At 46.8% G+C, this 13,985-nt stretch overlaps 1 protein-coding gene across 8 annotated transcripts in view; it reads left to right on the plus strand.

Annotated features, from left to right (window-relative positions):
- The first annotated feature begins 2,031 nt into the window (after positions 1–2,031).
- LOC142579882 (cytochrome P450 3A2-like) overlaps positions 2,032–13,985 on the plus strand; it is an 84,836-nt gene continuing 72,882 nt past the window's right edge. For 5 of the 8 annotated variants that reach the window (XM_075690522.1, XM_075690524.1, XM_075690521.1 and 2 more), the window contains exons 1-2: positions 2,033–2,185; positions 12,782–12,878. In XM_075690522.1, coding sequence (XP_075546637.1) covers positions 2,127–2,185; positions 12,782–12,878 — 156 coding nt within the window. In that variant the 5' untranslated portion in view covers positions 2,033–2,126. Of the gene's footprint in view, positions 2,190–12,781; positions 12,879–13,985 lie in introns of all 8 variants that reach the window. The other 3 variants (XM_075690525.1, XM_075690520.1, XM_075690519.1) reach the window with 3 other exon arrangements.

Here is a 13,985-nt window from a genome sequence, read left to right on the forward strand (position 1 = left end):
TCTTCTAAGGGCTTTGGTACAGGTGACATCAATGTGTTTCGACCATGACAAATCTTGTGTTAGTAGAATACATAAATATTCGAATTCGAAGACCTTATTTAAAGTAATATTGTTAAAGCCATAGGCAAAGAAGGAAGGAGATGAGCGTCGTGTAAAGGACATGCAGGCAGTTTTGGAAAAGTTGATATTCATTTGTCGCGCTTCGGGCCAGTTACAGAAGTCAGCAAAATAATTGTTAAGGATAACATGATCAGTGGGAGATTTAATTGTATGATATAAAACGCAGTCTTGTGTTTACGGTAATCTTGTGTTTAAAGGGACACTAAAGGTTACCAGAAACTCAAGTTAAAGTGGTAGAGCAATGTTCTAGAACGTCTAAGGCGTCAATATAATCGCGAACAGAGCTTTAGTAACCGAGAAATTGAGGTAAATGCATGACACGATTTGAGACCCCCCAGCGACATTCCGGTAGTAGCCCGATGACGAAAGGACTCCTCATAATTTGTGTTACTAATACTCAACTACTCGTATTAAAAATATCATTTCATTCGATTATAAGACGGAAAAAAATGCTACTTGTCTACGTCTATTCGATTCTAAGAAAAAATAACATTTTGACGTTACCCTTCAGTAATATGGGTGTTCAAAAGGTTTTGTTTTCGCTCGACTCTGCGCGCTCGACTCTGCGCCGCGCACGCTTTGGAGTTTCAGTAGTTTCGTTAACGCGTCGTGCTGTGAGGGTTCTGCTGGCTCGCGAAACTTTCATTTGGAACAAGCAGCGAGAGTGCCACGTCCATGTAATGTCGTGGGAAGCCCTCGTTGCTTTCCCGCTCCGGAGAGCCGGTGTCGAGGCCGCCGTCGTAGTACGCAACGACGCCGGCAGTGCGAGCCCTCAGCAGCAGGTCGCGCTCATCGGTGCTCAAATCGCTGAAGTTGAGCCCACCATCGCGAGCCAATCTGTCGGTGTCAGGGTCCATTGCGGCGAGCGTCGAAGTTAGCGTCATAGAATGAAGTACCAGCTTATGGGCGTCTTGCGCTGGAGTTTGAGGTATAGTAGCGGCTCCTGGTGGCGGTGCGGGAAACGACATCTGGGTCGTGCCAGCTTGGGTCGTATTGAGCCCTGGCTGTGGCGAAGCACGTTTCTAGGCCGAGTTTTGCGTCGATTCGCACATTTTTATGCCCTGTTGCGAGTGCGAAAAGGCTCGTCGCTTCTCATAGACCACACCGACCACGCTGCGAGCTCGCCGCAGCCTATAGTTTAACGAAAACGGACTCTCCGTGTGCCGTGGGACGTAATGTGGGACGTAATTCGTTTCTCCTTCCGCTAGCCACCATACTCCCGCTTTCGCTCTGCTGTCGGCTCTGTCTTGGCTCTGTTTCTGGCCGCGCGTTCGCGTTTTGCGCAGAAAAGCCGTAGCGCCGTCTGCGGACGCCGTTCTACTCACCGGTGGCGCAACGTCACTATGAGACCATGATGTCAGTACTCCTCGATCGGAGGGCGGGCGATTTGAACTGCGCTAGAGGTACGCGGACGCTTCAGAACGCGTTTTCTCTTAAAATAAGTCTCTCCTTGGCACGAAACCAGCGTTTCGAGGTTTCTGTGATGATATTTCAACAGTCCACGTTGACTTAATAGTAACCTTTAGTGTCCCTTTAAGTCAAGCACGTTTATATCTGGCCACGGAGAGCACATTTAAAAAACCAATTAGATGGTAACAATTTATTTAGTACAGTAATTATTTATTTAGTAATTGGTTCTGAGCCAATGATCTGAAGCTGAGACTTCTCTCCGGTATATGAAACGTGCAACTACAAATTTGCGTTAAGCTTCCCACAGATTGGATTCTGCGTGGAAAATATGCACACATTGGTTTCAGGTTGCGTAGAAAGTGTATCATGCTCTCTTATCACTTACGCTGGCATTTGCATCATAGCAACACAATGGATACCTTCAACGAAAATAAACGAAGCAAGCAGCATATAGATAAGTGCGGGGACTGCTCCTAATGTATGCTAAGCGATCTTAGGTGCACCTGGTTCACCTCTCGTTCCGCACGTGAATTCTGCGAGTAAGATAAAAAGCGCTTTGTTCGCACAAGCATTATTGTTGATCGTGCATCATCGCCATGTCGGTGGCTGCGGCGCTACTTGTTCTTTCCGTCTGCTTGGTCACAACGCTGTTCATGTACGTAAGTCGAAATCTCTACTACAGGAGTATTTTTAATACTTTAGGGGAAGAGGAGAGGCTTCCTGTTAAAATATACACACACACATATATATATATATATATATATATATATATATATATATTATCTTGTAACAGCAAGCCTCTCCTCTTCCCCTAAAGTATTAAAAATACTCCGATATATATATATATATATATATATATATATATATATATATATATATACGCGAGAAGAAAGGCGGTTAACCGAGGGGCCCGATTTTTATTAGTCATATCATAAGAAGCCAACAAATATTGACACCAAGGACAACATAGGCGATATTACTTGTGCATAATAAATGAAGTAAACAAGCCATAAATTAATGGAAATTGAAGTGGATGAAAAAACAACTTGCCGCAGTTGGGAACCGAACCCACAACCTTCGCATTTCGCGTGCGATGCTCTACCAATTGAGCTACCGCGGAACCGTTTTCCCATCAACATTCTTGGGTATTACTGTGTCCCAGTAGAACCCTGCGAGTGTTAGCCAGCGCCACCACTCCCAGGGTTCTACTAGGACACATAAATACCCAAGAAAGCGGATGGGTAACGGTGCCGCGGTAGCTCAATCGGTAGAGCATCGCACGCGAAATTCGAAGGTTGTGGGTTCGGTTCCCACCTGCGGCAAGTTGCTTCATCCACTAATTTCCATTAATTCATCCTTTCCTTATTTCATTTATTAAGCACAAGTAATATCCCCTATGGTTTCAGTTTTTGTTGGCTTCTTATGGTGTATATATATAATGTTACGCACGAACCGTTTACTTAAATATGCAAGGCCGATCAAGGGAAACGGTAGGCGTTATTCCGGGAGTGATCCAAAGATAGGCTGCCGAACGTCGTCCTCCTCTTTCTCCACCCTCCGTCTTTTGCGTCATTTGCGCTCCTTCTTCCCTTTGTTACAAAGAGCTCGTGACATTTCCCCGATGGCAGGCGAAGGCCGCCAGACTCGTGGATTGTAAGGCTTCAGGCGGGCAACGTGTGTGACTTCGGTTTTGGCTGAGCGTCGTCCACTGTTTGTGAAGCTTGCAATGCGATAGCTGACCTCTCTGAGGCGTTCGAGTACAACGTAAGGTCCAACATAGCGGGCCAAGAGCTTCTGGCGGAAGCCATGTTTCCGTAATGGCGTCCAGAGCCACACAAGATCCTCACGATCGATATATACATGTAGGCGACAGCCGTCGTAGCGGATCTTTGATCGGTCCTGCGAAGCCAGGGTGCATAGCCGAACAAGGCGTCGCCCTTCTGCTCTACAGAGGATCTTGGTAATAGAGTTATTGTTATGAGTGAAGCAAGGAAACGTGGTATCGAGCGTGTAGCGAGGCGGGCGAGCATAAAGAAGAAAGAACGGTAAGTAACCGGTAGTCCCGCGTCTGGCGGTGTTGAATGCATAGGTGAAAAAAGGCAAGACACTGTCCCAGTTCTTACGCGCGGAGCCGACATACATTGATAGCATGTTGGCAAGCGTTCTGTTTGTACGTTAAACCAGACCATTAGTATGTGAATGGTATGGCGTCGAATGCCGGAAGCTAGCTCAAAGCAGGGGAAGGGTCTCTTCAACAACCTCTGCTGTAAATTGTCTCCCACTATCCCTGATTATAATGCGAGGAGGCTCATGTCGGAGAATGATGGAATATACTAAGAGAGAGCTCTGCCGCTGTTGCTGATGGCAGCGCTGCCGACCCACAATAACGCGTCAGGTGGTATACACAGAGAATAATCCAACAATTGCTGTTGGAGGATCGCGGTAAGGGGCCCAGGGGATCTATACCAACTTGTTCGAAAGGGGCGCTAGAAGGTGGAGAGAGAGAGAGAGAGATAGAGAAAACAATGCAGCGAAAGGCAGGGAGGTTAACCAGAAGTAGATCCGGTTGGCTACCCTGCACAGGGGAAAGAGTTATTGGGGATAAAAAGAAAAAGAGTGGAAAGGGGAGTTAGAGAGAAAGAGAGACGAGCGCCAACAAGGTGCGTACACTAAATGGCGGTAGCGGGCGCCATTCTTAAATTCTATCGTGAAGCCCACTAGACCGCAGGAACCTTAATAACGCGAGTAAAGCCTTCAACGCGGATATTCTTTCGGAGCGCTCACCTAAAGGTTTGAGTTCTGATAGTGGTCGATTGTCCAACTGGTCCAGTACTCTGCACACCACTTTTCTCTGGGCACGATATCGTGGGCAAACACAGATAACATGTGCGAGCGTCTCATCGATGTTGCATGAGTCGCACGTGGGGCTGTTGGCCATTCCAATGAGGAACGCATATGAGTTCGTAAACGCAACGCCTAGCCACAGACGGTACAGCATGGTCTGTTCACGTCTTGGTAACCCAGGCGGGAGGTGCATCCATATGTCCGGAGACAACGAGCGCAAACGACTCATGGTGAAAACGTTCGAGTCCCACAGCGGCAAAGTACAATCAACATCATCATCATCATCAGCCTGGTTACGCCCACTGCAGGGCGAAGGCCTCTCCCATATTTCTCCAACTACCCTGGCCATGTACTAATTGTGGCCATATTGTCCCTGCAAACTTCTTAATCTCATCCGCCCACCTAACTTTCTGCCGCCCCCTGCTACGCTTCCTTTCCCTTGCAATACAATTCGTAACCCTTAATGAACATCGGTTATCTTCCCTCCTTATTACATGTCCTGACCATGCCCACTCCTTTTTCTTGATTTCAACTAAGATGTCATTAACTCGCGTTTGTTCCCTCACCCAATCTGCTCTTTTCTTCTCCCTTAATTGCATTTATCATTCGTCTTTCCCTAGATCGTTGCGTCGTCCTCAATTTAAGTAGAACCCTTTTCGTAAGCCTCCAGGTTTCTGCCCCGTACTTGAGTACTGGTAAGTCAAAGCTGTTATACACTTTTCTCTTGAGGGATAATGGCAACCTGCTGTTCCTGATCTGAGAACGCCTGCCAAACGCACCCCAGCCCATTCTTATTCTTCTGATTATTTCAGTCTGGTGATCCGGATCCGCAGTCACTACTTGTCCTAAGTAGATGTATTCCCTTACCACTTCCAGTGCCTCGCTACCTATCGTAAACTGCTGTTCTCTTCCGAGACTGCTAAACATTACCTTAGTTTTCTGCATATTAATTTTTAAACTCTCCCTTCGGTTTTGCCTCTCTAGGTTAGTGAGCATGCATTGGAGTTGGTCCCCTAAGTTACTAGGCAAGACAATATCATCAGCGAATCGCAAGTTACTAAGGTATTCTCCATTAACTCTTACCCCCAATTCTTCCCAATCCAGGTCTCTGAATACCTCCTGTAAACACGCTGTGAATAGCATTGGAGAGATCGTATCTCCCTGCCTAACGCCTTTCTTTATTGGGATTTTGTTGCTTTCTTTATGGAGGACTGCGGGGCTGTGGAGCCGCTATAGATATCTTTCGGTATGTTTACATAAGGCTCGTCTACACCCTCATTCCGTAATGCCTCCATGTCTGCTGAGGTTTCGGCTGAATGAAACGCTTTCTCGTAAACAATGAAAGCTATATATAAGGGTTGGTGATATTCCGCACATTTCTCTATCACCTGATTGATAGTGTAAATATGGTCTATTGTTGAGTAGCCTTTACGGAATCCTGCCTGGTCCTTTGGTTGACGTAAGTCTCAGGTGTTCCAGATTCTATTTGCAATTACCTTAGTCAATACTTTGTAGGCAATAGACAATAAGCTGATCGGTCTATAATTTTTCAAGTCTTTGGCGTCCCCTTTCTTATGGATTAGGATTATGTCAGCGTTCTTCCAAGATTCCGGCACGCTGGAAGTCACGAGGCATTGCATATACAGAGTGTCCAGTTTCTAGAACAATCTGCACACCATCTTTCAATAAATCTGCTATTATCTGACCCTCCCCTGCTTCCTTCCGCCTTTGCATAGCTCCCAAGGCTTTCTTTACTTCTTCCGGCGTTACTTGTGGGATTTCAAATTCTCCTAGGCTATTCTCTCTTCCATTATCGTCGTGGGTGCCACTGGTACTGTATAAATCTCTATAGAACTCCTCAGCTACTTGAACGATCTCATCCATATTAGTAACAATATTGCCGTCTTTGTCTCTTAACGTATACATTTGATTCTTGCCTATTCCTAGTTTCTCCTTCACTGCTTTTAGGCTTCCTCCGTTCGTGAGAGCATGTTCAATTTTATACATATTATATTTCCTTGTGTCAGCTGTCTTAGGCTTGTTGATTAACTTGGAAGATTCTGCCAGTGCTATTCTAGCTGTAGGGTTAGAAGCTTTCATACATTGGCGTTTCTTGATCAGATCTTTCGTCTCCTGCGATCGCTTACTGGTGTCCTGTCTAACAGATTTGCCACCGACTTCTATTGCACACTCCTCAATGATGCCCATAAGAGTGTCGTTCATTGCTTCAACAATAAGGTCATCATCCTGAGTTAAGTCCGAATACCTGTTCTGTAGCTTGATCCGGAATTTCTATATTTTCCCTCTTACCGCTAGCTCATTGATCGGCTTCTTATGTACCAGTTTCTTCCGTTCCCTCCTCAAGTCTAGGCTAATTCGAGTTCTTACCATCGTATGGTCACTGCAGCGCACCTTGCCGAGCACGTCCACATCTTGTATGATACCAGGGTTAGCGCACAGTATAAAGTCTATTTCATTTCTAGTCTCACCATTCAGGCTCCTCCGCGTCCACTTTCGGCTATCCCGCTTGCGAAGTACAATCACGGGACATCAATCGCAGCCTAGCCGCAGCGTCTGCTCGCGAAAGCGGAATAAAGACTCGTCGTTGATGTCGCTGAATGAAGTCGTCGTTGACCACTTTCATGCGCAGATCGGGTGGCTTCGTCGGCGTGGTCATTCCCACTGATGTTACAATGCCATGCAAGCCATTGAAAGATTATGTTGTGTCCCTTGTCATGGCTATGATGATATATGTATCGAATTTCTGAGGTCAATTGTTCATTGGGTTCGTGGCGCTTGCACTTTGCATGCTCTTGGAGTCACTATAGACTCTTGGAGTCGAGTGACTTGGAGTCTTGGAGTCACTTGGAGTCACTTGGAGTCACTAAGATTGTCCATTGTTGCGATGGTTCCTACTTAATGCAATCAAGTGCAGCATGGACTGCCGCGAGTCCTGCACCCGTCGATGTGGTCACACATGAAGTTTTTAATTTGATTTGATGCCCTAAGCGCATCCATCCGACATCTGACTCGGATTCTTCCCTCGCCATCTTGCTTGCTTGCCAGCACAAAGGCGACATTCAACTTTTGCCAAAAGTATTGTGAGACATCAATACTACTTGCCATCACAGTTTACGCCTGCTACATGACTATCAGACCCATTGTGGTGTCTGCACCGGCCTCCAGTGCAGTCGACAATTCCAGGCATCAGAATTAAAGCTGGAGCGCCGTTGCAAGCTTTGAAACAATCGACTTTGGGACACATTCACAACGTGCACAGATTACGGCAACACGTCTATACAGATGGTTCGGTGAAACTCAACAGCTCTGCTGCTGTAGTCATCATCGCGGCAAAACCTGGCAGGTGGAACTGGCTGAAGTCCACCATGCGGTGTGTTTGGAGGCCGCATGTAACGCTGGCATTCGGTGCAGCTGGCGACGTACCGCTCGGCATCGTGACCATCTTGGGCCAGTAAAAGCGCTCTTGAGCACAGTAGAGCGTTCTTGCAGAGCCAGATGGCCAGAGGTTGGATCGTCGTGCATGGCGCATAGTACATGAATACGAAGGCTGTTGGGAACAACTAAAAAGTAGCGCGCGCCAGTGGTCGAGTGGCTCTTCTTATACAGGACGCCATCATGTAGGCGAAAGCGGCTATTTCCTGAAGGCTCATGCGCGGTCGCGAAGAGTGCTTGCAGAAAGTCGTCTTTCTGCTGTTCGATATGAAGTTACCCATACCAGGAAATTCCGCAGGTACAAAGGGGATGTATTGATCGAAGTTTTCAGCGTCGCATTCAGTCGTTGGAAGCGGCATCCGAGAGAAGCTACCAGCATCAGCATGTCGTCGACCGTTCTTGCAAGAAACAACAGAATCGTAATCTTGTAGACGTAAAGCCCAATGCGTAAGTCGACCAGAAGGGTTCCGAAGATTCATGAGCCAGCACAGTGAATGATGGTCCGTGACCACCGTGAAGGGACACCCGTAGAGGTAAGAACGAAACGGTTGCAACGCGAAGATGACCGCCAAGCACTCTTGCTCGGTCCGTGTATAATTGCGCTAGGAGCGACTCAAGGAGCGGCTAGCGTACGAGATCACATGCTCACTTCCGCCGATGCGCTGAACAAACAGCGCGGATGCCAACACCACTCGCGTCGGTGTGAACTTCTGTTGGTGCTGAGGGATCGAAGGGGCGAGGAATAGGCTGCGACGCCAAGAGGAACTTTTATTGACGAAACGAAGAGTCGCACTCTGTGGTCCACTCAAAAGGAACGCCTTTCTGGAGAAGGCGCATAAGAGGATGGGCTACGTCGGCAAATCTAGGAAGGAATCGGCGAAAGTAGGAGGATAAGCCTAAAAAGCTTTGTAGCTGCTTGGCACCTAGAGGTTCCTTAAATGCCTCTACAGCCGCAGTCTTTTCTTGATCTGGTCGTATGCCGTCTTTATCGACCTGATGTGCCAGCACAAGAGTTTGGCGTTCACAAAAATGGCACTTCTTTGATTTCACGACGAGACCGGGTTTCTCCAAGCAGTTCAGCACCAACTCCACACGCTTGTTACGCTCAGTAAATGTTCGCTCGAAGATCACAACGTCGGACAGGCAGCACATTCAAACTTCGCATTTCAAGCGCCGCTGTATAGTGTCCATGAACCTTTCGAACGTTGCGGGCGCGTTGCACAGCCCGAAAGGCATGAGGTTAAATTCAAATAATCTGTCGGGCGTTACAAATGCTGCTTTTTTCCTTATCGTCACTGTGCATGGGAATTTGCTAGTGACCTGACCTCTGATCAACAGAAGAGAAGAAATAGGCCGCAAAAAGACAATCGATCGCGTCGTCAATTCTGGGAAGCGGGTACACTGTTCTTTAGTATTGGCGTTCAGGCGTCGGTAATCAACGCAGAATCGCTATGTACAGTCTTTCTTTTTCACCAATATCCCTGTTGCTGCCCAAGGGTTAGATGATTCTTGGATGGCTCCTTTGCTTAGCATTTCTTCGACTTGATCGCTGATTATCTTGAACTCTGCGGGCGACACACGATAGGGTTTTTGTTGACTCAGTTGGGTAGACCCTGTGTCCGCAAGTTCTGTAAGCACTGCCATGGGTATCGGCAAGCCTCCTTGAAATGGGGCCCGCTTTAAGTCTTGAGGCAGCACCGTCGCTTCAGTAGAACAATTTATCACCAACAGCGCTGTGCATCCCTTCAGCACCGATACCATGCAATGCGGAGCCAACACTTTTTTCTTTAGGCAGTTCACATGTACAGAATCCACTGCAGCATAAAACGGTTTGCAAGCTGAACAAACAACAGAAACACAGATCGCGGATAAAGCGGGCACAACTGTATCCTCGGAAACACAAAACAGATGGCGTGACTGAGATCATGTATTTGTTGAGGATTCGCTGGGAAGTCTTCCACAGCTACGTTGAACAGCATGTCACATAAGATGGAGCCATGAGGTGTACCGTGTTGAACTTGGAACGGTTCCCAAGTACAGGCGTAAGATGCTAGGAAGCGCATGTGGAGGTCCTTAAGAAAGTTTTCGACGTAGTGTGGTTTGGAGCGCCATGATATATGTACACAGCCCCAGGTACCATTAGCCACAAACCACGAGCTTCTAATTCCCAATTAGCCCAGCATTTACCATAATTTACTAAAATAAAACGAGCTGTGTGCAGATTTCAGCTGTCGCGGCCCTCTTTCTGGCCACAAGTATAGGCTGGGCTAATTGGAAAACAAAAACTCGATGTCTCAAGCTCAAATATTATGTTTGGCTGAGTCACGATATCAGGACTGCCCAGAAAATTTTCCCTACACATTCATGTTTCCTCCTGAAAACAATGACACAAAAACAAATATGTACGGATGAAACAGCTGTCTTAAACACGCCATAGCGCTTGGCGTTAAGGACGTAAGTGAACCTTGTTGGCTTGACTCCTGTTGGCTGGGCTCTCATTGAGAGGTAAAGGATAGGTACACTGTGTTTATGTAGGCGAAGCTTGTTTGTAATACTTTATGACTGATTCCAATTCAAACACAATTTGCATATTATGCGACAGCGAAATCGGGTTCGCTTTATTTCCGTGGCTTCAAGAAGTTTTGCGTCACTGAAGCGGATGTTTTCTGTAGAAATCTGCCTTTGTGTCACTGGTTTTAGAATCAAAGACGGATGTCCTGGAAAAGTTTTTGGGGTGATCGTGGAACATAAAACATGGAAACATGGAAATAAAGCTCGTGGAACAACGATCCTTATTTTCCAATTAGCCTAGCGTTTCCAGCAGCAGGGCAATGTCATTAAGGTTTGAGTGGACTCCATCTGGTTGGCTCTCTTTTAGAGATGAAAAACAAGTGCACCGTAGTTATGTGGGTGGAGCTTGTTTGTAAAACTTAGGTAGTCACCGACTACACAAGGTGCCTCAAATACGTCATACATCACATGAAATATTAGGAGCAACTGGAGAAGCAGTGGCGTTGGTGTGTTTAATGGCTTATCGGAAATAAATAAAGACACTTGGAGCATGGTCGCATGCGTCGACGGCAGAGAAAGCAACGAACGCATCATCGCTGCACTTCAACCCGACAGGTCTCTGCGACACTTTGTAGGCTCGGTGCGTACCTCCAAATGTGCGCGTGACTAAAGCTCTCTCTCCGTTTCTTAATTTTTGGCTACCGTTCCTCTATTTTAGTTCATATATCCCCTCTCCCTTTTTGCAAGGTAGCAAACCGGACGTGTGTCTTGTTAGCCTACCTCCCTGCTTTTCCTGTCTTCTGTTTCTCTTTCTTTTTCTCTTTTATTGGGTATCTCATCTTTAGACAGGTTGCCTCTCATTGCGAACTGCAAACTGAAAGAGCCCTACGGCCACTTGCCCACACAGACCTCTATTGTCTGACAAAATTAGCCTTGCTTTCTCTCTGTATCCCTTTTTTTTGCGTCCGCATCATTGTAACTCTTTTCCGCAAGTTTTATCACACCTCACATGCCCTGTAAGTCAACCTATCTCTTCCCCGCCACCCTAACGTCGCCCCGCACATGCGTGCAAAATTTCCAAGTGGACCTCCCTCGCACGCGCTCTGTTATTCTTTCCGCAATCATCTCTTCCTGCGCCACTACAGAGGGAAACTCATTCCATTATTTGACCGTCATAATCTGGCCTTCTGTGTTCACGGTGTGTGTTACTATTCATATTAACAATAGAACAGCTTTGATTTTCTTCTGACGTAGAGTCGACCACAAAGGTTTACAGATCTCAATCAATATTGAATTTTCGAGCACCCTGTATCAGTATAGCCAGTGAAACCGCACATCACAATGTTATTCGCATATACTAGTAGAAGCTGGAAATCCGAATACTGGGCTACGTTGTGAGGCTGCGGAGATATCCAGCTTATATACTCAGATCCCGTGTTCCTTAAACTTTTGTTGCCGGCTATACATCTGCGCATGTATATTTTCAGTTTGTGTAATTTGGGACAATGATTGTGTTTGTATTTTTGAGTGATCTCGTCGGTTCTTCTTGTGTGTGTGTGTGTGTGTGTGTGTGTGTGTGTGTGCGTGTGTGTGTGTTTGCGTGCGTGTGTGCGCGCGTGTGTGTGTGCGTGTGTTTGCGTGCGTGTGTGCGCGCATGTGTGTGTGCGTGTGTGTGCGTGTGTGTGTGTTTGCGTGCGTGTGTGCGCGCGTGTGTGTGTGCGTGTGTTTGCGTGCGTGTGTGCGCGCGTGTGTGTGTGCGTGTGTGTACGTGCGTGCGTGCGTGCGTGTGTGCGTGTGTGTGTGCGTGTGTGTGTGTGTGTGTGTGTGTGTGTGTGTGTGTGTGTGTGTGTGTGTGTGTGTGTGTGTGTGTGTGTGTGTGTGTGTGTGTGTGTGTGTGTGTGTGTGTGTGTGTGTGTGTGTGTGTGTGTGTGTGTGTGTGTGTGTGTGTGTGTGTGTTTGCGCGCGTGTGTGTGTTTGTGCGCGTGTGTGTGTGTGACCGCGGACACTCGCTGTCAGAACGCTGGCGTGAGGAATCACGGCAGCAGCAGCAAGCCAAGTTCGTGCTGCCTATCGCTGCATCGCAAACTCTGTGTGTGTAATCAACTACGTACTTACGCAAATTATGTACTCACATATTCCCGCCCGGTAAGCAATATCCCAACCCGGGAGCATTTTATGCATTAAAAAAAGTGCAGTCGCTCTAGTCTGTATTGTATTAATCTTAGGATGCGGCTTTCATCGTGTGCCACTGATATATCTCTAGGATCAGAGGAAAATCAGCGGAGGAAAAATTTATTAGGATTAATTTTGGCTGGATACAACTTCATAAAATAGACTTTCGGACACTGCTAGGTCTCTGGAGGACAACTATAAGCCTTCTTGCCCACAGAGCAGTGTTTCACACTTATTTTTCTTTGCTTTCTTTGCTTACTACTCCTTGCAGATGGCGGCGCAATCACTTCAACTACTTCAAAAAACTGGGAATACCCGGCCCGACACCAAATTGGATATGGGGAAACTTGTTGGAGTACCACTACATGGTAAGACGAGAGACAGCGTAGTATATGTCGCTCGTATTGTGCATCATCGTAATTATGCACATATCCTGCGCCTAAACTCTTGTCATTTTATCATCCCTTCTCGCGGAAAGCTTACTCTTCTCTGGAAAGTTCTCTCTACGCCTCTAACTGTGCGTGACAATGTTAACATTACGTTGTTCTTTATAAAAGAAACCGTTTTGAAGCGTATTTGCTATGTATTTCAGTAAGGCGCTAACACGTGTCGTCGCGTGAATTTTACACTGCACGATGTTGGCGTTGTAATCCCAGCCTGTAAAAAGTAAATAAATGTTTTAATTATCACCTTTGAGCTTGATATCCCAGACATGATGACATTATTTGGACGAGACATGGACATGCATAATCGACTAACTCATAAAAATTAGTTCATTCTCACGATGACGACAATTTCGAGATACTAGTTCCCGTACTTTACGAACAAATAGATTGGCGATACAGTTGCACTTGTGCTTGAATGCTTAAAAGGGCGTTTTGTTAAGCAAGTGATATATGCACTTGGCGGCCGTCGCAAGGCGCCATGCGGCGCGTGGGCGACGTGCTAGGGTGCCTTGATGTTGACATCGCCTAGAGTGCTAGGGTGCCTTGATGTTGATGATGACATCGAGGCCCCCTACGACGTGCTGGCGAACAGCGCCGCCAACGGCAGAAGTCAGAGCACTGGCATGTGAAGCAGACGACGGGACGAATGCGCTCGCGGTGCTGCAAGTGCTTTCGCACTGCGGGTTTTAAGTCATGATGTACCGGAAAACACATTTTCGTGTGTCGGCATTTGGGAAAGTTCGCCTCTCATAATAGACAGGCCATATTCATGGCACCAGGTTAATATATAAAGTAGAAAATTACGGCAAATTGCGATGCAAATGCACCCCGTCAACAGAGTTCACAGCGGTAAGCCAAGACGTGGAGCTCCAGCATTTATATTTTAGATATTAGTTTACTGTGCACGTTAACAATTGCCGCGTGCTTAGTCGTGTAAATAGAGGAAGAGCACCAAAAAACTTACAGTGACGTTTGATTTCGTGAACGCGGGCGACGCGCAAGCGCAATGGTGCTATAGCGCACAAGACG

Source organism: Dermacentor variabilis, chromosome 4 (genome assembly GCF_050947875.1).
Source record: "Dermacentor variabilis isolate Ectoservices chromosome 4, ASM5094787v1, whole genome shotgun sequence".
NCBI classification, from domain to species: Eukaryota; Metazoa; Arthropoda; class Arachnida; order Ixodida; family Ixodidae; genus Dermacentor; species Dermacentor variabilis.